The 22,243-nt window shown below is 45.7% G+C and overlaps 2 protein-coding genes across 2 annotated transcripts in view; one reads left to right on the plus strand and one right to left on the minus strand.

The window, feature by feature from the left end:
• psd2 (pleckstrin and Sec7 domain containing 2) overlaps positions 1–12,402 on the plus strand; it is a gene marked incomplete at both ends in the record, with an annotated part of 21,343 nt that extends 8,941 nt beyond the window's left edge. Inside the window, 12 exons of the mRNA XM_080527108.1 lie at positions 5,831–6,022; positions 6,300–6,380; positions 6,735–6,898; positions 7,162–7,220; positions 8,983–9,072; positions 9,251–9,294; positions 9,470–9,660; positions 9,898–9,968; positions 10,368–10,525; positions 10,816–10,960; positions 11,408–11,551; positions 12,178–12,402. Of these exons, the coding sequence (XP_080383234.1) occupies positions 5,831–6,022; positions 6,300–6,380; positions 6,735–6,898; positions 7,162–7,220; positions 8,983–9,072; positions 9,251–9,294; positions 9,470–9,660; positions 9,898–9,968; positions 10,368–10,525; positions 10,816–10,960; positions 11,408–11,551; positions 12,178–12,402 (1,564 nt within the window). The remainder of the gene's footprint in view (positions 1–5,830; positions 6,023–6,299; positions 6,381–6,734; positions 6,899–7,161; positions 7,221–8,982; positions 9,073–9,250; positions 9,295–9,469; positions 9,661–9,897; positions 9,969–10,367; positions 10,526–10,815; positions 10,961–11,407; positions 11,552–12,177) is intronic.
• Positions 12,403–20,031: 7,629 nt separating this feature from the next.
• purab (purine-rich element binding protein Ab) lies at positions 20,032–21,447 on the minus strand. Its single transcript, XM_080525496.1, has one exon. The coding sequence runs from the start codon at positions 21,415–21,417 to the stop codon at positions 20,566–20,568; it is 852 nt and encodes a 283-aa protein (XP_080381622.1). The 5' UTR covers positions 21,418–21,447; the 3' UTR covers positions 20,032–20,565.
• Positions 21,448–22,243: the final 796 nt, after the last annotated feature.

The following is a 22,243-nucleotide window of genomic DNA, read 5'->3' on the forward strand; positions in this document are numbered from 1 at the left end:
AACAATAAAATGCATTCTCATATCACTAAGCCCTTAGTCCCGCCCCCTGCTGCCCTTAGTCCCGCCCCCCTGCTGCCCTTAGTCCCGCCCCCCTGCTGCCCAGCCAACCACTAGTGTGCCCAACATCAGACACACATACCTGTGGTTGGAAGACACAAGGTGATTGACAGTTGGCACTGGCTAATAAGTGTTCTAAATAGAACACCACAGGTATACTGGGGGATATTCCATCAACGTCGCTAAAGGACAATCTCGCAAGATTTACCAAAAAAATCCAGCCTTATTTTGTTAACTCTCGTAAGACTTATAAGCCTGGATTTTCCTTTAGCGATGTTGATGGAATATACCCCCCTGAATCAATAATTACAGGAGAGGGAGGGGATGGGGATCGCTACAGTACAGTATGTACATGAAACGTTGTGTTATGTTTGATTTCAGCGGCCAATGCTGGAATGGTAAATGGACTGCACTTATATAGCGCCTTTATCCAAAGCGCTTCACAACAGCCTTTCATTCACCCATACACACACATTCACACACCAATGGTGGCAAGCTACCATGCAAGGCGCCAGCCCGCTCACCGGGAGCAATTTGGGGTTCAGTGTCTTGCCCAAGGACACTTCAACATGTAGCCAGCCGAGGCTTGAACCACCGATCTACCAACCTTGCGATCATTAGACGGCAACTCTATCTCCTGCGCCACCCTAAGCCGCCCCCCCCGCTGGAGAGGACAGTTGGATATTAAAGGAGAGTAGGATAGCCTGTTGTTGACTGGATGACCGTACCGTAAGTGGTTGCAATGTTCAAAGGTTCAAAGGTCAGCTGACGTTTAGGGTCGTCTCTCTAGTCAGGGGGGTATTCCATCAACGTCACCTAAAGGAAAATCTAGGCTTATTTCTTTTATTTTTTTAAAATAAGCCTGGATTTTCCTTTAGCAATTTTGATGGAATACCCCCCTGATGTGTTGCCTCCCAGAAATGACAAACCGTCACATGACCCGCGCAATCATCGGCTTCCGTGTCCGAAAGATGAAACAGGAGGGATGTGCACGGTACAGGAAGTCTGGCTAGCGTTACTCCTCTGTGAGCCTCCTCTTCCAGTTCCTCCATGTCATTCTGAACCCCCACCTACCCAGAACTCGTGATTTGTCAGGAGATTGTCTCTCTGTAGAAGACCCTCTCTTTTTTTTCTTAAAAGCTTGACTTATTTTTCCAGAAGTAGGCCTAATGCATTAGCTGCAGGTGGATGGCTCCAGACTACGTTCAGGGTGGTTGAGCTCCGGCTGTGACTGTGACTGACCAGGGTTACAAAGGGAAGCACTTTGTTCTCTAGAGCAGTGACCTGCATTGCCGTGTTGGTGACAAAATCCTGTCTTTTTTTTTTTTTTAAGTAATTTTTTCTGAGTGGGGGCAGTCCCTCTCAAAATGATTTTTATTGCGTTAGAGACAGTAGAGATTTGACAGGAAGGATGGTTGAGAGAGAGAGAAGGGATGACAGGATATGTCTGCGGCCGGAATCGAGCCGGGAACCCTGCGATCACATGGTCGACGCTTAGTGTGTTACGGCACCAAGCTCCCCCCATTTGGCATCTATTGTCAGAGTGTCGCAAGCATGGCTGTCTCACTGCCACTGAGGTAGAGATGAGAACACAGCTTTCAATGGCAGCTGTCTAGATAAGGTTCCCAGGTGCATTCTCTCCTCTCTTGATCTCTCCTTATCTTTCTCTTTCTCTCTCCCTTCATCTCTCTCTGTGCCCCTCTATCTACCCTCCTCCTTTTATCTTCCCCCTCTCCATTTCTTCTTCTGTCCAAGATTAGAAGAGGGAAGTAGGGATTTAAAACTGAAAGAGCATGTAGCGATGTGTCAGAGTTACGCTGCGTGCACACAGGGCCATTGCATTGCACCGGAAGTCATTCATCTCAATGGGGCCGTTGCGTTGATCAGTTGCCTTGCTCTGCATTGCGTTTCTTGACCGTCAGGGTGCGGCAATCAGTCAAAAAAAATCAGCTTTTTGCGTTGCGTTGGATCCGGAAGTAAACCGGAAGTAGTTTCTTGCCCGGAGCTCTCGCCTCAGATTTTAAATCCTCAATTTTGGCCGCCATTGGCTAAAATCTGTAATTTGGCTCTACAAGTGTTAATATGTCATTTTATGAAGTTTTTATATGTTTTCAGGCGAGAAAGTAACCATATATATTCACAAAATGTGTCCAGTTTATCAAAATAACCCGTTTATATATCTGATCTGACGTTTTTTTCCCCACTTCTGTGGGAAACTTCGCTAGCAACACGAGTAGAGTTGTTGCCTGCATCGCACGTTGAAGTACGTCAAGTCCATCCCAACAGGTTGCGCCAGAACGACGTTGACAATGGCCCTGTGTGCACGCAGCGTTAGCGATGCAAATCTGCCACTGTGTGTGTGTGTGTGTGTGTGTGTGTGTGTGTGTGTGTGTGTGTGTGTGTGTGTGTGTGTGTGTACGTGTGTGTACGTGTGTGTACGTGTGTGTACGTGTGCGTGCATGCGGGTGCGTGTTTAGGTAAGTCGGTTATCTTTATCCATCACACTGTTAACATCAACCTCTCCTTCTGCTTTCAGTGGGTGAGTCAGAGATGAATGGTAACATGATACACAACAACAGGACCCAAAAAAATAGATTTTTAAATTATTATTTTTTATCTAATTTGGTCTACACTGTGAAGACTTAGTTTCCAGTGCAAGGCCTAAAGCAAAACATTTTTTTTTTAACATACAGCAGAGAATAGGGAAGGCATGTAGTAAGTAGCCCCAGACGTGCATGGTACCAGAGAGGGAGTATGCCATGTTCTAGCGGGATCCAGGAACATCATTCGGTAGATTCTGTGGTCGGTCGCTCCGCCCCTCATATCCTTCTGAGTGAGACCTCCAAGAACCTTCAAGGAAAGAAACCATCCAATCTCATTGACTTTATGGGTAAAGGCATACGGCAGTAGCCCGATAGTTGGATAATTATAGGTCCCAAGGCCGAGGAATAAACATGCAGGTCCCGTCTCAGCGGAAAAAAGACTGACGGAATCTGATTGCTTAACCCTTAAGCCTCTTTGGGTAAATACTTCAGGAGAGCAAATGCTGGATTGTACCAAACACCGCCGGGTGATGTCTCCTGGACACTGATTCCAATCCTCGGATACAGGAGCGACAATGTGGAAAGAGGAATATGATGTGCATTTTGACTTTCTACTCGAACTCCTGTAAGTCTTTCGTTTCGCTGAGTTAAATTGTTTTAAAAGTTTCTTATCTTATGTCATTCTGAATGGACGGGAGTGTGTCCATATTGTGAGGTCCTTCGTAAAAAATAGTTTGACGCGCGGTGAAACTTGGATTTTGCGGATAACTATCCAGCGTAATGATTGTTGTCTTAATCATGAAAAACAACAAGTCAACCAATATACAGAACGTGTATTTAAAACTAAGTACCAGCAGTAGGTTGAGCCTAATTGTTTTCATATTCTGAGAGAGGGTTTACACTTTGAACACTTTTCTGTTTTTTGCAACATGAATCAATATATTTGATCTATTTTTATATATTGTATCTCTGTTCACCTTGCACCGTGTTGCTCATTGTCGTCATGTGACATTTTTAACAACTGTTTACATCAGGTTACATCAGGTTAAACAGGCAGTATGTTGCACTAGCAGTGGCATGAATTCATAGAGGAAGAGAACATTAATAGTAGACTCTGAGTGATTGTCATGGCTGTGGTAAATATTTATATTGCTTCAAGGCAACATACAGAGGATGCCAGTACAATGCATCTACAAGCCTCAGTGATTATGAAACACACACACACCTCAACTCTCAATGGAAGATTTGGGATTTTAGACAGACACACACACACACACACACACACACACACACACACACACACACACACACACACACACACACACACCAATTGCCCTACTGACACACCCTTGTGGGCGTGGGTGAATATGGCACACACTGAGAAGGAGATTACCATGTGAGTCACAGACATGCAGTCTCATGCTCTAACAATACACCTTGTCATGTTTTGGTCACACACACACACACACACACACACACACACACACGCACACACACACACACACACACACACACACACACACACACACACACACACACACACATTCCCCTATTAAACATTGAATGACTACATAGGGCCTGGGGACCTATCTATCCCAGACATCATAGAAGCATAGCAGAGTTCCACAGTGTAACACACTGGCTCATGGAGTTGTATTGAGGTTGCCTCACAACAAGGTCAGATGAGGCCTGTGGTGTGTGTTGTTGGAGAGGCATCATTAGGGACCCCAGCATCACAACATCCCCATTTTTGATATGAGCTTTGAATAATTCAGGAGAATTCAGCTCTGTTTGATGAATAAAGATGCCATGGAATTGACTGGACAGAAGCAAAGCTTTGCAATGTAGTTCGAGGGCCAGGAACCGTATTGTAAGATATTAAGATTGTGTGTGTGTGTGTGTGTGTGTGACTGTGTGTGTGTGTGTGTGTGTGTGTGTGTGTGTGTGTGTGTGTGTGTGGAGGTAGTTCCTCTTGTAAATGGAAGAGAGGCATGGGCTCATGACGTTGTCTGATGAGGGAATTGTGGGTAATTCTGATTTGTAGGAGACATCAAACTGGGAGGGGCAGTAATTGCAGCCATCTCTCTCCTAGGACACCAGGTTCCGCTGTATCCACGGCAACCGACAAATTAATGTGGTGTATTGAATTTAGGGGTAATCTAATTGCACTAATTGGATCATGCAGAAAAATCTGAATTATCTATAGAGAATGCTGACAATGTCAGACACACTAGATGAAGGGTATGGCAACTAGGAAGTGCACATGGTGTGATCGCTGTGTTGTTGTTGCTTTGATTATTATTTGAATGATGTTGTTTCATTTGTGTGTGTGTGTGTGTGTGTGTGTGTGTGTGTGTGTGTGTGTGTGTGTGTGCGCGTGTGCGCGCGTGTGCGTGTCTTGGTGAGGAACAGATCTATGGGCGTTCTGTTACAGCCATGCCATCTTTCTCATGTCTTGAGAGGGCTTTTGATTATTCAATCTGCATCATATGAAACCCAACACTCATATGCAATATGATGTGCCACCTATATTGAATTAGAATGTCACACATTCCTGGATATATTCTATTTCCTCTCATATAGTCTTCTCATGTATGAAATAAGATGTGTTCCTTTATCCTCTTAAGTAATGTTATTGTTGGGTTTTCTTGGATCACTGACATTGTCATACACTCTTTTCACTGTTTGACCGAAGTCCATTTTCAAATGCAGGACTGGGTGCTAACTCAAAATCTACATTTCATGAGCTTAGAATGATAAGGTTCTATATCCGTTTAGGGTAGTTCAGAGATATTGAGCGTCAAAGTTTTTACATTCCATTATGTTTTGTGAGATGGAACCTTTGTATTTTATTAATTACTAACTAAAAAATGTCAACATTTTAAAAATAACACCACACAGGCATTAATAAACACCTAATGGATCAGATTATGTAAAAAACTACATTTTGACCAAAAATGGAGATAGAACCTTATAATTCTAACGTCACACATTCTCAGACTTGAAGATGGATCCTTCATGTACCACACCAGACAGTGTTCATGTACCACACCAGACAGTGAGACATAGGAGAGACTGACCCTATCTTTCCTGTTCATGTACCCAACTGTGCATGTTCCATGTAGACTCATGGTTGTGTGTGTCTGTGTGTCTGTCTGTGTCTGTCTGTGTCTGTGTCTGTGTCTGTGCCTGTGTGTGTGTGTGTGTGTGTGTGTGTGTGTTGTCCTCAGCGATGCCAACCTCACGGAGGTGTCGGACTCCGAGTCAGAGCTGGGCAGCCTGGAGCAGCTGGAGCGCGGCAGCACCGACACCCTGGCCAACGGTTGCCGCGCCGACTGCGACGCGGCCAAGCGCCTGGCCAAGCGGCTGTTCTACCAGGAGGGGTTCAAACGCTGCGACGTGGCCCGCCACCTGGGCAAGAAGTGAGTCTACACACACACACACACACACAGACACAGACACAGACACAGACACAGACACACACACACACACACACACACACACACACACACTGTTTTCTTGACCAGGTCTCCCTTGCAAAAGGGAGTGTTTGTGTCTCAGTGGGATTTTCCTGATTAAATAACATAAAAAAGGCATACTTGTCAGGATATATATTGTTATGCATATGTAGTGTCTCGAACTCTCTCTCTCCTTCTCTGTCTTATCTCTCTTTCTCACCCTCCTTCGTTTGTCCTGCAGTAATGATTTCAGCCAGCTGGTGGCGTCAGAATACCTAAGCTTCTTTGACTTCTCTGGCTTCTCATTGGACCGAGCCCTGAGGTGAGCTCTATCGCCCTTCTCTACTACTTCACCAGCACTGCTCCCGTAGCAGCAGCTTTAGCCTAATGCTAATCTCTATGCTACGTTCTACATACAGTTGTGCAACATGACACTGGATGGTTAGCTTTAGCCACTCCACACTTCAGCCCGAGCGCAATCCCTTGGTATTGGTGTAAAGAGCCCTGGCTTGCACCAATCATTATGCTTTTAAATCCACGTGGGGCTAGTGCTCAATTACACTCTTCTGGGGGAAAGGGGGGGGGGGTAAGAATTGGGATGCAGTGCATTGTATATCTCCTCACTGACATCCTGGTCTTTTGACCTCAGTCTGACCTGGTGATATGTTTGTGACAGGAACTTCCTGAAAGCGTTTCCTCTGATGGGGGAGACGCAGGAGAGGGAGAGGATCCTGGTGCACTTCTCTAAGAGGTTCTGCCACTGCAACCCCCAGGCCCTCCACTCCGACGGCAAGGACCGATCTGACCGCGACCCTGATGACCCTGATGATGAAGACGATGGTGATGATGACTATGATTAAGTGGTAGTAGTAGTAGTAGTAGTAGTGGTGATTATGAAGTTGATCATAATTAATATGCCATATTTTGGTACGGTATGGCATAAAAACAGTCATGTTAACAGTATACGTAAAAGTGTATATTGTCATAGACTTTTCAAAATGAGGAACATTTTGTCCCTTGAACTTTGTGTCCATTTTGCTGTACAAAAGACGTCGTTGACATTTAAGTCTGACCTTCACAAACCTGTGTTGCTGTTCCAACAGACGGGGCCCATACGTTAACCTGCGCCCTGATGCTGCTCAACACGGACCTACACGGACACGTATGTACTAGAGAGGACGCATGTTATCCACTCATATGGTGGTGATATTGTGGTTTGAAATCGATGTACAGCAGTGGAAATCAGCCGAAATCAGAGGATGGGCTCATTGTAATATGGACAATAGTATTGTAATGCATGGAATGAAATGAGTAACGGTATCAAAGCATGGAACAGAATGAGGGATAATATCAGATACACGGTTTGATACCATTCCTCATTCCATTCCATGCATTACAATACTATTGTTTGGACTATTGTTTTTATGTTCAGCACTTGGAGTTGCATTCAATGCATGACATGTGCTATATAAATAACGTTTGATTGATTGATTGATTGATTGATTGAATAAGCGGCCCTTCCTCCGATATCTACCTCCGCCAGCCTCTCCTCATGTACGATGTGTACAGAATGAACAATATAGATCTCGAGTCAGAATGTTGTGTTGTTTGACACACGCCAGTGTGGCGCTGTTTTTAAGAGCCGTCTGTGAAAAGCACCTTGTCGTTTTGGCTCAGTTGTCTCAGAAGTGAAATGGCTCCGGTGTGACGTGCACGTCTTATCCCCCGGCTCCGCTCACCTTGTCTCTGCCTCCATCTCTGCCTCTCTCTGGCCTACTTCCTGCCCTCTTTCTGTCTCCTCTCCTTCTCTCTATCACCTGCTCAAACCAGGACGTTGGTGTACTAACTATTGAATAGTGCACTCAACTGTGCTATTATGTTTATGGGTTTATTAACTTGGCCAGGTCCAATGCTGCTTCTAACACTGCTTCTCTCTCCCTCCATCATTTTCCCCTCCTATTTCCTCAATCCCTCTCGCTCTCCCTAAATTCTCATCTTGTTCTCTTTACCCCCGCCCCCTCTTTATCTCTCCCTAATTCAACCTCTCTTTCCCCTCTCTGTCTTTCACTCATTACTCCTCTCAATCCCTTTATCCCCCCTCTCTTTCCCTCCATTCTCCTCTCTCCCTCTCTCCTTTCTAACCCTCTGTGGATCTGTGGGCTGTATCTGACCTCTGGCTGTCTGCCTCCGCAGGTGGTAAGTAATGCTAGCCGTTGCAGCGCTAATGCTAACCCCCAACTGTGTCCCTCATGCCACGTACATCTGTGCCCACAGCGCTACCCTGCAGAGTGTTTTTTTTTAGGATTGAGGACTGTATGGTCCAGATATTGCAAAGAGAAGGTCACTAGGGTTATACCTGCACAACACTGCCACCCAGTGGCGACATTCATACTTTTGGTGCATTACTGTCTAGATAGGCCATCTCTCGCTGGACAAGGGGATGGGAATTTTTTTAGTATTTTCCTGTTTGAGTACTTACATAAAATCTTTTGAGTACTCGGGAAAACTAAATTATATATATTGTTTTTAAAACACAACAAGCCACTGGTTTGATATTGTGTCTATATTCCAATGTGTGCAACAATGCCTAATATATCATAACAAATACAGATAACAAATGTCATTTGCCCTTATTGCCCAATATACATTTAGTCTGGGGACAATTTTTGTTTTCTTTGACTAAATTGTCTTTTTTTTTTTATCATGTACTTGAGTTGGACACATTTCAGATAATTTCTTTACAAGATTTACATAATTAACAGCCTTTTGCAGACCTTGTTATCCACTCAGTGCATGTAGAAGAAAACACTGTCTGGCCCAGATAAGTTAGTCCACCTGAAAAGTTGTATGTGTATTTCAAATGTTGAACAGGTATTTATATACATTATGTGCATCTTTCTGTGTGCCTGTGTGCTTCTCTTCAGAATATTGGGAAGAAGATGTCTTGCCAACAGTTCATCAGTAACCTGGACGGCCTTAACGAGGGGAAAGACTTCCCTAAAGACGTATTAAAGGTACAGTAGAGTAATCAATGCTAAGAGACTATTTACGACCATACTGTACGTGGACCTGGCCTTGCCCTTGTTCCTGCTAATGTAGTCTTTGGTCTGGCTCCAGGCCTGTCATTAGCCTGCTCCAGATCTGAACCCAAATAGTCATGTTGGTCTTTTTTTTTCTCCACTTCCTGTTTAGGTGCTGTATAATTCTATAAAGAACGAGAAGCTGGAATGGGCAATGTGAGTATCTGTTTCCTTATTCTCTCTCAACAAGCTGATCCCTTACTGTTATGTGTGTGTATGTGCTGATGTGTGTGTGTGTGTGTGTGTGTGTGTGTGTGTGTGTGTGTGTCTGTGTCTGTGTCTGTGTCTGTGTCTGTGTGTGTGTGTGTGTGTGTGGGGGGGGGGTTTGCAGGGAAGAGGAGGAGTTGAGGAAGAGTCTGTCTGAGCTGGTGGAGGATCAGTGTGAGGGCGGGGGGAAGCGTGTTGCCAGGGTAACGGACGGCAGTAACCCCTTCATCGCCATCCCCATCCTGCTCAATGCTGTCACCTACAAACACGGCGTCCTGTCACGCAAGAGCCACGCAGACATGGACGGCAAACGCAGTGAGTTCACACACACACACACACACACACTCATGGATCAGTTTCACTTCGGGAAGACTTTCTAATGCAGGAGTCCTTAACTCAGTTACTGGAATGTAAACAAGCCCATAAACAAAGTTGTTTCTCTCTCTCTCTCTCTCTCTCTCTCTCTCTCTCTCTGTCTGTCTCTGTCTCTCTCACTCTCTCTCTCACTCTCTGTCTCTCTGTCTGTCTCTGTCTCTCTCTCTCTCTCTCTAGCCCCGCGAGGACGTCGAGGCTGGAAGAAGTTCTATGCGGTTCTAAAGGGGATGATCCTTTATCTACAGAAGGTACCAGATACCCTCCTGTTGCCATAGAAACAGAGTTCTACCACTGCAGCGACAGGCGGATGCAGCAATGGTAGCAGATCTACGCTGCGTGTGTGTGTGTGTGCGTGTGCGTGTGCGTGTGCGTGTGCGTGCGCGTGCGCGTGCGTGTGCGTGTGCGTGTGCGTGTGCGCGCGCCTGCTTCTAGCCCCCCCCCCCCACTGGAAACGCACACTCTCTCTCTCTCTCTCTCTCTCTCTCTCTCTCTCGGATGGCTGTGTGTGTCTCCCCCTTTTGGCTGGATGAGTAGAATGATGACCACTCAACAGTGTGGAGGACCAAAATATGATGGTGCCTGTCAGTTAGTAGAACTAAATCAGCAGTAACTGTATTGAACATTTGGTACGTACCTTCCTGCCCCAGGACGAGTACAAGCCTGACGCCGACCTGTCTGAGGTGGACCTGAAGAACGCTGTGCGTATCCACCACGCCATGGCCACCCGCGCCACCGACTACAGCAAGAGGGCCAACGTCCTCAAACTCAAGACCTCGGACTGGAGGGTGTTTCTGCTGCAGGCGCCGTGAGTCCTCCACCCTGGAACTCTGTCTGTCTGTCTGTCTGTCTGTCTGTCTGTCTCTCTGGTACTGCACTGACCTCAAAACACTTGACTTTATAATAATAATAATAATAATAATAATAATAATAACAGAATGATGTTATGAAAGAAGTAACCGGACAGTGTGTTGTTTTTATGGTAACAGTTTGTAGCGATCAGATATTATGACTGTGATGCACCTTCACACACACACACAAAAAATCTCTCTCTCTGTCTGTCTGTGTGTGTGTGTGTGTGTGTGTGTGTGTGTGCAGGTCTGAGGAGGAGATGCAGTCGTGGATCTTCAGGATTAATCTGGTAGCAGCGCTCTTCTCCGCCCCGGCCTTCCCTGCTGCCATCGGCTCCATGCAGAAGTTCTGCAGACCCCTGCTGCCCTCCTCCTCCACCAGACTGAACCAGGTACCCACATACACACACACACACACACACACACTACACAGACACACACACATTCAGTACACATAAACAAGACACACACACACACAGACACACACACATTCAGTACACACACACACATGCACTACACAGACATACACACATTCAGTACACAGACAGAACACACACACACACACACACCCACATCCCCACACTACACTGACATACACACATTCAGTACACGGACACAACACACACATACACACACACACACACACACACACACACACACACGCACACACAGTGCATATAATCACACTCAAATCCACACATCCAGACACACACACACATTGCTGCATCGTGTTTGGCAAGTTCGACGGGTCCTCACCGCAGACCCGTGGTCCGTTCGCGTGCGTCTCATTGGGCCGTGGTGGTGGGCGTGTGGCTGACATGTGGTTGTGATTGGCGCAGGAGGGGCAGCTGCAGTCTCACGAGAGCAAGCTGAAGCAGATGAGCGTGGAGGTGGAGGAGCACAAGAGGAGCCCGCCCTCGCCCTCCCCCAAGAGCCGAGAGTGGGAGGAGCACCGGCTCAAAGAGTACTACCTCACCTACGAGGTAGGACACACACAGCACTACCTCACCTACGAGGTAGGACACACAGCAGAGAGGCTGGAGCAGCAGTCCAGGTTCTGGACTGGGTTTCATTGGCGTGTCTGTCTGCCTATCTGTCTGTCTGTCTTAGTCGGAATTCTGGACTGTGTTTCATTGGCGTGTCTGTCTGTCTGTCTGTCTGTCTGTCTGTCTGTCTGTCTGTCTGTCTTAGTCGTGGTGAGGAAACTTTCTCTCTCGCTGTAACTCTCTTCTTCACCTACTTCTGTGAACCAGTTTCCCCAGACACAGATTCAGCCTAGTCCTGGACTGAATTACATTTTCTATGAATATCTCCATTGAGGATGCCTTTTAGTCTAGATTAAGTAATCTGTGTCCGGCCCTGTATGTTTAAAGGGTAAATCCGATATTCCCTTTTTCTCTCTTTGTGTTATTCTCATATCATCTGTACATTATATCTGTTTTGTGTTCCCCCCCTCTGTTCGAAAAGAAGAGAAGTTTAACATGTTTGTTAAATGTGTGTTATAGTCCCGTTGAGTTACCGTTCTCTCTCTCTCTCTCTTTCTCCCTCTCTCTCTCTCTCTCTCTCTGTCCCCCTCCACCTCCCCCTCCCCCTCCCTCCCCCTGAGCAGAAGAGTCGGTACGAGACGTATATCAGCCTCCTGCAGGCCAAGATGAGGGCGGAGACGGACGACCTGGAGAAGATCGAGGCCAGCGTGCTGGGCGGCCTGGGGGAGCTGCGGGGGGGGCGGGAGGGCTACCTCCGGAAGACCCAGTCCTCGCCCTCCATCAGCCTGGCGCACGGCCTCAACAGGAGGGCCGCTGCCGGGCGCCCGGCCCCGGGTCAGCGGAGCTGAGGGGAGACCCCCACGATCCCCCCAACATCACCCCCCCACTCCCGTAACTCTCCCCCCGGGCTAGAGAGCTCCCCCCCCCACCCACGCCTGAGAACGGACACCCCATCAATCCCACCCTGTGTGACCCCCCCCCCCCGATCCCTATTTCATTGCACAGTAAAAATGTATAATAATAATGATTACAGTTAAGTATTATTAGTATTATTTTCCTCTTATATTTTAACTGATGGCAACGCTAAGACGACACGCGACATACGACACAACACACACTTACTCTCTGCCAAACACAAGGAATGAGAGAGGGGTGAGGTGGAGACGGGGTGGAGCTGCACAGAGGAAGGGGAAGTGACCTCATAAAGTGGGATAGAGCGTCAGGTGGTGATGGTTTGGGGGTTGGAGGCGGTATAGTAGCATTTGAGCTTTCTCACCCCATACTGAGCCACTCACAGGCCTCTCACGCTGGACCTTAAGGGACATACGCCTCTCTGTGTCTCTCCACAGGCCTGTATCTGTGGGACCCTTATGATAAGGAAACACTCTGAACTATGAACTGTTATAACCATCAACTATCCTTGCTGTGTGTAGCTTATTTATTGATATGTATTTATTTATTGTAGATTCTTCTTCCACTCGAAAAACCTGAGCTTCAGATAATATGTGATATCAGACTGAGTGGAAGCACTGTGCCATGTTTTTATAATCTTGTCAGTTCCCTCGTAGCTCCCTGGATGATAGCTTTACTGTTGTCTCTCTGATGTGACTCACAGATATGGACTGAATATGGAAAGAAAAGGACGTAAATGTCACAAAAGTAAAGAGGTGTGATACAAATGTCAGGTCGTTTGGATTTGATGTGCAAGTGTGTGTGTGTGTGCGTGCGCGACTTCCTGTCTGTAAGGGGACGTGGTTTTCACCAGGACAGTGCGGCTGTGGAGTATCGGTAGGTAACGTGTAATACAAGGTAATGGATGTCAGGTTGAAGCAATTCTGTGGGGATGCTTTGGTGATGTAACAGATGATGTCATATCTCTCTCTCTCTCTCTCTCTGTGTGTGTGTTGGGCCTGGGCTCATCTCACTGTCATCATCATCATCATCATCAGATTACTAAAGCAGCAGGACTGCAGAAGCTCAGTAAGCACTCAGTAAGTAGTGGTACAGGACTGAAGAGAAGAAGACACTAAAATGGTCTAGGAGTCGTCGGTTGAAATTGCTCTTCTTTTGAGGAGGAGATAACATGGGTCCCCCTTGGACAGTTTGTTTAGGGTGGGGACGGGGGCGGGGGAGCGGGGGCAGGCAATGGTACTGCTGTCCTCCGCAAGACCTCAGTCATCCTCCCCATTCCTGATTCAACTGGAGAGGGGATAGCGACCTTTCCTTTTCTCGGCATGAAAGCGGTACAGTCTTCTGGACACAGACACACGGAGGCTGTGTTTTTATAATCACACAGTGATGCAACAGGATCCCAGATCCTCCTATTGACTGGAACTGGAATTTGGAATCAGAACTGCCATTTTATATATTATTAGTAACGGCTTTCGTACTCTTGATGACTCCCCCTGTCACTCTGGTTGTTTGAGTGCTTGACCATTGTTATCCCGATGTTTTAGGGTAGGCACGTGTTGTAATATAGGATTGTGAGATGAATTTGATTTGGTCATGTCTAAAGGAAATCATTCAGTTTGCTCTTGTTTTTTTTTTCTTCTTTATTTAAACAAAAGAAATTAGGCACTTTGTTGTCAAAAATCGAACCTGGAGATTCTGTTTTGTTTCTGTTTTGAATTGATACTGTTTTGACAGGATGACATACAGTGTAAAGGGCATATTTACTGGTTATTAGTCAGTGCTTCATAAAGACAGCTTTTATACAGACATTGCTGGTGGTGTTTTCAATTATCACTAGGCTACTGGACAATATTATCATCTAAGCTGAGCTAAATATGTAAATATGAGTCAGCCGTGGAGAACTAATTGTCAACTAATTGTTTTGATGAGAGAAATGCAGACCTGTAGATTAGATGACTAACGTTGCCAAGATTTTATACCAAGCGTCCATTGTGGTAATTTGGCCTAGCTAGTATCCCATTTCTAATATTTTGTTAGCGGACCACATTTATAAGAGGTTGATAATGCGGGAAGGTCGCGTACGAGAGATGCATGCTATCCAAGGCGCTGAACGTATTCGCTGCCGGCGAAATAAATGCAATAGGCCACATTGGACAGGGCCTTGGACAGGGCCAGACGGTTTTGTAGCGCACATTGATAATGGCTTCTTTATTTACGAACGCACCCAATCTCTGCGCCGTCTCTATCGCTGTCCAATGAGCTGGCGTTATTCCGTAAATGTCCACCACCGTGAAAGTAAATCAGTACCGTTTCTCTCAGGACCTTCGCCTATGCAAGCATAATACTGTTTGTTGGTGTCAGTGTTCCCATTGCACCAACGCATCAAAATGATCCATCTTCCAACCACTGACTTGTTAAAGTTGCTGTAATGTTTTGTACCGGTGTTCCCCATGGATATCGATTGAGGATCGTAATAATAATTGTCCATGTCGGCCACCCCTGACGCTGTGAAGATACAAGAACATGAGGAACAACTTTTTATTGCAATTAGTAACGACCTGGGGTGTATTGCATGAACGTCGCTAAAGGAAAATCCAGTCTTATTTTGATCAATCTCGCTAATTTCAGTGAGAGTTCCGTTCCTTGAATGTGGATTAAAGAAATCGTTGCTGAGTAATTTTTGGCATTTAACAGAAGCCTTCATTCAAATCGAGTTACAGCAAACACATTTGTCTAAGTAAGGGAATCATCTATCCATCAGTAATCTATTTCAATGTTGTACAGTTACAATGTTGGAAGAACATCATTACTACTAGTCAGAAAGGCTTCAAACACCATTGTAGTTATGTCAGTTCTCGTAAATCAGAACATACATTTTTTGATTAGATTCAACTTTATTGTTATTGCAGAGTACAAGTACCAGACAACGAAATGCAGTAAAAAGTGTATGTCAGAAGCGGGATTCGAACCCACGCCTTAAAGGGACACTGTAACCTAATCACAACCACTCTACCATCCTAACAATCTGACATTATCTTTCCTGCTGTTAATACAGCCACAGTAGTGAATGCTAATTTATTTAAAAATTGCATATTTATTAAAAACATATGCATTTAATCTGTCAGCAATTTCTTGCCAAGCCACCACCTACCTTGCCTTGTTCATTGAGGCGGTATTGCCCTTTTTGGAGATGACTTCTTATCTTTCATCTCCATAAAGCTCCATCAGCAGGCAGCTTGTTCCAGTGCTGCAATGGACACAGCTCTGCAGCCTCATTTTCCAGTCATAGTATCTTCTTTTCGACAATCGTATGTTCTGGGCTGCTTAATACTCCATGTTCGCCCCAAAGCAAGACTTGGCCAGAGTCAGCGTTGACGAGACACGGCTAAATTGTGTTAATGAAACGGCTTGAGTCTTAGTCACAGTCGACATTAAGTCTAACCGGGCTTTTTCAATTAATCGCTGATATAGTTAGCAACCTTCATGAAATACCCCCCCTGGCTTTCCAACAATAAAAAAACAATGTACAAAACAGCACACTTTTCTCTTTTTGCCATCAACGGAAATTTAATAAGGTAGTGAAAGTACATAAACAGAAAGTAATGAAGTACAGTAAAATGCAAGTTATGATGATGTCAAATGTAGGATGAACAGTTTTCAAAGCCAAATTAAGCACCATCGTCATTTTGTCAGGAAAGGCCATAATTCAGTAAGAAATACTCTAGAATGTGGGAGGAGTTAAATATGGTACAGGAGAAGTGTTATCACAGTTTTCAGACATTTTTACCAACTAAAAAATAACAATATTGGTGTAGCACTACTTTATCATGCAATTTACTTTAGTAAACCTTCTGAAACACAGACAAAATATACTTCAGTAATTAGAAGAGCTCGATACATCTGTCCAGCGATAGTCACAAAGCCTGGAAAGTAAATGTATACTCTTTGAATGTGAGATCCCTATCAAAAATAATATGCAGATTTTTTTTCCTTAATATATCTAAAGTGCAAGTATTTATCCATTTTATTCAATGCTTTCTGTAAGTATAAAATACAAAGGAAAAAAACAGCAATATGTTTTTCCTATTTATGTTATATTTTTTCTGAAAGGAGGAGCATCATATATAACAAACCATATATACACACACACACGCACACGCACACACACACACCCACACACACACACCACAGATAAAATATTTCTGAAAGATACAAGATATCTCATAGGGATGATTAAGAGGGTTAGATCATACGTGACATGGGATATGTTCATTGTGCATTGACCACTCCCCATCTGACTCTAGATCCAATCCCCACTGTCTCGTCCCTCGTCTCCGTGGGTAACGGTGGCCTATGTCTGCATACGGCATATGAAGGACTCCCCGTTGATAGGTGCAAACAGAACACGGGTGTTGAGCTATGGTGATGGTGGTGAGCCACGGCAGAAGGCCTCACTAGAGATGGTGGCTGGCCTTGCTCATACTAGGACTGATGGTCTGAATCTGAAGGGCCTTGTGAAAATGTTGCAACAATGGAACACTGAAATCCGACTGGTTTCACTGCAGAAACAGACGACTGGGTCTCTAACACCTTAGGAGAACGGAAGGTAAGTAAATCTGCTGTGGAATCAGAGAGGGAGAGATAGCACCCCCAGGGATGGGAGGGGGTCAGAAAGGGAGAGATAGCACCCCCAGGGATGGGAGGGGGTCAGAGAGGGAGAGATATCACCCCCAGGGATGGGAGTGGGTCAGAGAGGGAGAGATAGCACCCCCAGGGATGGGAGGGGGGGGTTATCATGGCCATGCAGCTGTTCAGCTCACTGTCGTCAAACACACATTCCCACTGTTAAAGGACAGAACCAAGTAGAAGAAGCACCTCTAATAGGTTAGAAATTCAAAAACCATCACCCACATACACTGAACTAACCATGCCGCACAGTTCAACCACTGCCGATTTTTTATTTATTTATTATTATTATGAGACAGAAACAACTGGCCACCATTTTGAGTCCTGTTGATTACTGTGCAATGTGGACACAACATGGCAAGGTGATCCGCACTGAGCGGTGGCACTAGTTCTGACCCAACTCTGTGTGTATCTAACAGGCAGCGTCCTACCGCACAGAACCACTCCACTCCCAACCAGAACCGACTCCAAAGCACCTTGTCAAGTGACAAAAAAAGAAAAACAACTTTTTTTTCCTTTTTTTTTTTATACATTAAAGAAATGTGTGCGTTTCACAGAGCGAGGCATACAAATGTAAAACGTGAACTGTATGGGGCTCTCTTGGATTTGGCCGTGAGAGAGTGAAAAATTTGTATTGTATTTCCAGTCTTCATGTCTCACATCTAAAAAGGCCTAAATTCAATCAAACCCACCGTGGGCAGAAACAGCTTTGCTATTTCACAACAGAGACGCAGATTTGAATTGTATTCTGACCTCTGATGTGCTTAATGGGGCACAATGTCGCAGTTAAATTGTAGACTTTTGCTTTGTGTAAAGGATCTTATGAAATACTGTACTGAGGCAGTGTTAGGGGATATATTAATCCCCAAAACAGGAGAGGGAAATCAACATGAGCCATAGATGCTAAATGGTAGCCTGGTGGTAGGCTAGGTTAGCAGGGCCCTACAGTACTGGAGGAACAGGCTTCTTGAGGCCTCTGGCTAACACTCTTGAGGGTCTTTAGCTTAACGCTCACCCAATCCACAGAACTGGCAGAGCTGCAGACTGTATGCAAGTATTGTCTTTAGCTTCAACGTGCCGACCAGCCGTGTGGCAGTAGGGCCAGGTCTGTTACTTTGTAGTGCGTTAAGCTGACGCTGAGCTGAGCCAGCCTGCGGTTCTCTAAATAAGGCGGATAGTTAACCTAGCTGATTGATTGTTAACCAACGCTTAGAATAAACCCTCAATGTCAATGTTTATGATTGAGGTGGAGGTTGACGGGGGGGGACTGGACTGGACCGGAGCGAGGGAAGGACCGGGTACTGAGAGACAGAACCACCCAGTCTTTCCCCAGGCAGAGGATATACGCTTCATCTTCCCAAACAAACCTCCTCTGTCATTGTGTCACAGGAAGCAGAAAGTAGAATTATAGTCTCTTCCTTCTGACTGAATAATTGGCCTAGCTGGCAAGCTGACTCGAAATACATCGACTCAAATGAATGATACAGTATGGTACCCTCCAGAGAGAGGGACTTGTGCCTTTAGACACTGACTTAAAGAGGGAGAGATAAGCTATCTGATTGGTAGAGAGGGAAGTACGTATGTCACTGTGGTGATTCCGTAGGGGGAGACAGAGAACCCCACAACTAACCTATACACTCACTGAAAACACAGTGGGCCTAATGGGAAACGTGACAGGAAATCTCACAAGTTTTGACATCTTTTCACTCAAAGTGCAGAGAAAGACTTCACATTTCAGTAATAATGCAGAATTCAACCTCATGCTATCGATCACATATATATATATTTGTATTTTTCGTCTATACACATACAATGCCACGATTGGCACGTACAATATTGCACACTACTAGAATGAAAATGTCCTTGCCGTCGACCCGTGAAGGGGACTGCTCAGACAAGCGTGGAGTAACTTTTGAGAAAATCAAAGAATGCAAAGTGACAAATTAGACGGGCAAGCCCCAGGATTAGGGACTGTAGCACCATAGAAAGATACTTCCTTGGCCTTTGGCCTACATCCAGGAAACGTCACGCAGGGGCTCTTATAGGGCATCTGTCTCAACTGACTATACCTCCATGTCCAACCTGTCTTATTTTACATGGTGCAGATGACTATCCATGCTCACATAAGTGCTGCTACTGCTGCAGAGGGAGCCGTCATCCACTCGCCTGTTGAGGGAGGGAGACAGACCAACTCGAGAGGCCTCTCAGATTTGGCTTTTGTTTGGTGTTGGTGTCCAACAACGAACCACCAATGGTGGCCTGGCCATACAGCACTCACAAATTAAAACATACAGCGGTCGAGGTCATCGACCATGTGGAGCACGTAAACGAGTGGAGTGTATAAGGCACCAGGTTGTTCTGACGTCAGAGAGAGGATGCGCCTCGCGGCTCAACTTGCAGCCACGCGCTGCGTCGTTTCACGCGTTCCTCGCGCTCCCACCGGTGAATACGTCCTTTAGCATCCCCCCCCCACCCCCCACCCCCGCCCGCCCCCGAAAAAAAACTCACCCACAGAAAACGTGGGCATCTTATAAGGTCTTAAATACAGCTGATTCACAAAATCATAATTAGTATATCTAAGTTAGCACTTTTTTTTTATCTAACCATCGGTCCAAGTTTGAATGGACATGGTGCAAGAGGGTTGATATTCAATAGTAGAGATTAATTTATCCCGTTTATTGAAGCATTAAAAAGTATTAAGACTACACGGCGTGTTGTCATCTTTCCACAATTATAACTATCCATAATGTATGGCATGACAGAAACGCTTTCATTACTACATTTTCGATAAAAATTAAACACCACTCATTCCTCAAATGCCTTTAAAAAGGATATGCATTACAGGTGTTTTAACCTGTGCAATGCGTTCTACAGTACATAGCCTACACTTGAATGGAAAGCGCTTTCGTTTTATTTTTTTCTCTGCGTACCTTATTAATAAACTACATCTGATTTCAGATTTTGGTTTCGTAATGTTCTTATATTCTCTTTGTGCTGATGTCAAATGTTGATTTTACATGAAGACCTTCCGTGTCGTGCAGGCTATAGGGCCTACCTCTGATTTTGTATTTGCACTTTGAAAACCTTTTCGAAATAGCTTTAACGTGTGCAAAATCTGTAGCCTAAGTTTGATAAGAGATAAACACTCTGTTCATTGTCATTTAAATCAAGTATGAAAACAGTTCATATTTTACAGTTCAAACAGTTATTGATAGCAGCGGCTTACTGTTAAAATGGTTGGTAAGTGGATGACATCCAGTAAAATGAGCAACGAGACGGCAGTCTGTGAAGGTTGTTTGTGGTGGGGTGAATCCCTTGGAATATCTCTCGTTTCTATTGTACAGTAAAAGTCTGATTATAAAGTCTGTTGTTATTTTTTTTATTTTATTTTTTTGCTCAAGCCGGTTAATCCGTCAATCATCCTCCCCCTCGTCGCCGTGTTGTTGGCCCTCCGGTAGCAGCTCGGACGCCCGCTTCTCTCTACTCCGCTCCTGGATCTTCCTCATCTCATCCGCATATTTACAGAAGGTGTTGCCGAACTTGGACCACACTTTACACGGAACCGTGATGGAGTTGCGGTACGTGGGTTTAACCTCGCTGACCCGCATGAACACCCCGTACTTATTGGAGCCCACGTCGAAGAAAAAGCGCTTGTTGTCAACAGTCAAGGAGGTGCCCTCGGGTAGCTCCGCGGGGTCTTCGTCCACTCCGTAGTCGTCGATGAGTTTGGCCAAAGCGTCGCGGAACTCGATGAGCCCCTGCGCCGGGAGCGCGATGGTCTGGCCTTGTGCGCTCCCCAACCCGGGCCCCCGATTAACGGTCTGACGGATCCTCAGGAACCGCCCCCTCTGGTTCTCCTTCAGATCCATGTAATACTTTCGATTCTCTCGCACCAGAAACTCGCTCTTGAGCGCCCGCCGGGGCTCGTCCTGCACCATGTCCGGATTGCTCGGGCCCAGCTGGGCGTAATGTTCGATGAAATCCCCGAGATAGTCGCGGAACTCCACCGCCACTGACATGGAGAGAGTGAGGCGGCTCTTATTTCCCCCAGCTCCGACCTCGGCTATCTTTAGGAAGCGGCCTTTAGCATTCTGCTTCACGTCTAGATAAAAGCGCTTGTTCTGGATGTCGACCCGCTTGGAAGCGAGCTCCTCGGTGTCGTGCTGCAGCCGAGACGCGGCCCCCATCGCGCCCGGAGGCAGCGAGCCGGAGCCGGGGCCTGTGGTCAGCCCTCCGTGGTCACTGCCACTGTCTCTGTCCGCCATGATGCTGCCTCCCTGCTTACCTTCCACCGTCTCCCTCTGCCTGCTGCAACCTCGACTGCTCGTCAACCACTCCGCCGTTATCGCGAGAGCTACGTATTATAGGGAAAGGAGGAAAAAAAATAGGCCTTACTGTAGTTCTGCAGACGGGTGTGCTCAGGACAGTCAAGATTGCGCGTCGGCTGTGCAATGCTGCACAGAATTCTGATTTACATTGCAACTAAATAAAATATGTTGTCCCCTGAAGGAAAGTCAAAGTGTATAAGTTACGGTACATGTGGGAATGCGGTACATGTGGGAAAACGAGGTTATGTGGGTTAGGTGCTACGGTGTTAGGGTTAGGGTTAGGGGTAGGGGTAGGGTTAGGGTTCGGATTACGGTTAGGGTTAGACATGCCAGCATGTACCAAGTCACCCTAGCACCTAACCCTAACCCTAGTTTTCCCACATGTACCGTATTCCCACATGTACCGTAACATATATCTCTAATTTCCATGATATTGCACTTCCTTTCAGTGTTCATTGTTCACTGTCAACACTGCTATGAATACAGACATGATGTTTTGTATCCAACTATTCACATGACTTTATAAGAATAAAACCCCTTCAGCAAAGCCTATAGCACCAGACAGATGAAGTTACATGTCACCTAGGCTGTATCGATGCACATTAGCATCACTTTCTAATCAGACACAGGGTTATTTGACAAACCCATGATTGATGATTTGATTGGTTAAAATTAGATATCAAGAAGTACACGCACACACACACACACACACACACACACACACACACACACACAATAACAAATGAAAGACTAAATTAAACCC

Source organism: Nansenia antarctica, assembly GCF_963989245.1.
Source record: "Nansenia antarctica genome assembly, chromosome: 3".
In the NCBI taxonomy this organism is placed as follows: Eukaryota; Metazoa; Chordata; class Actinopteri; order Argentiniformes; family Microstomatidae; genus Nansenia; species Nansenia antarctica.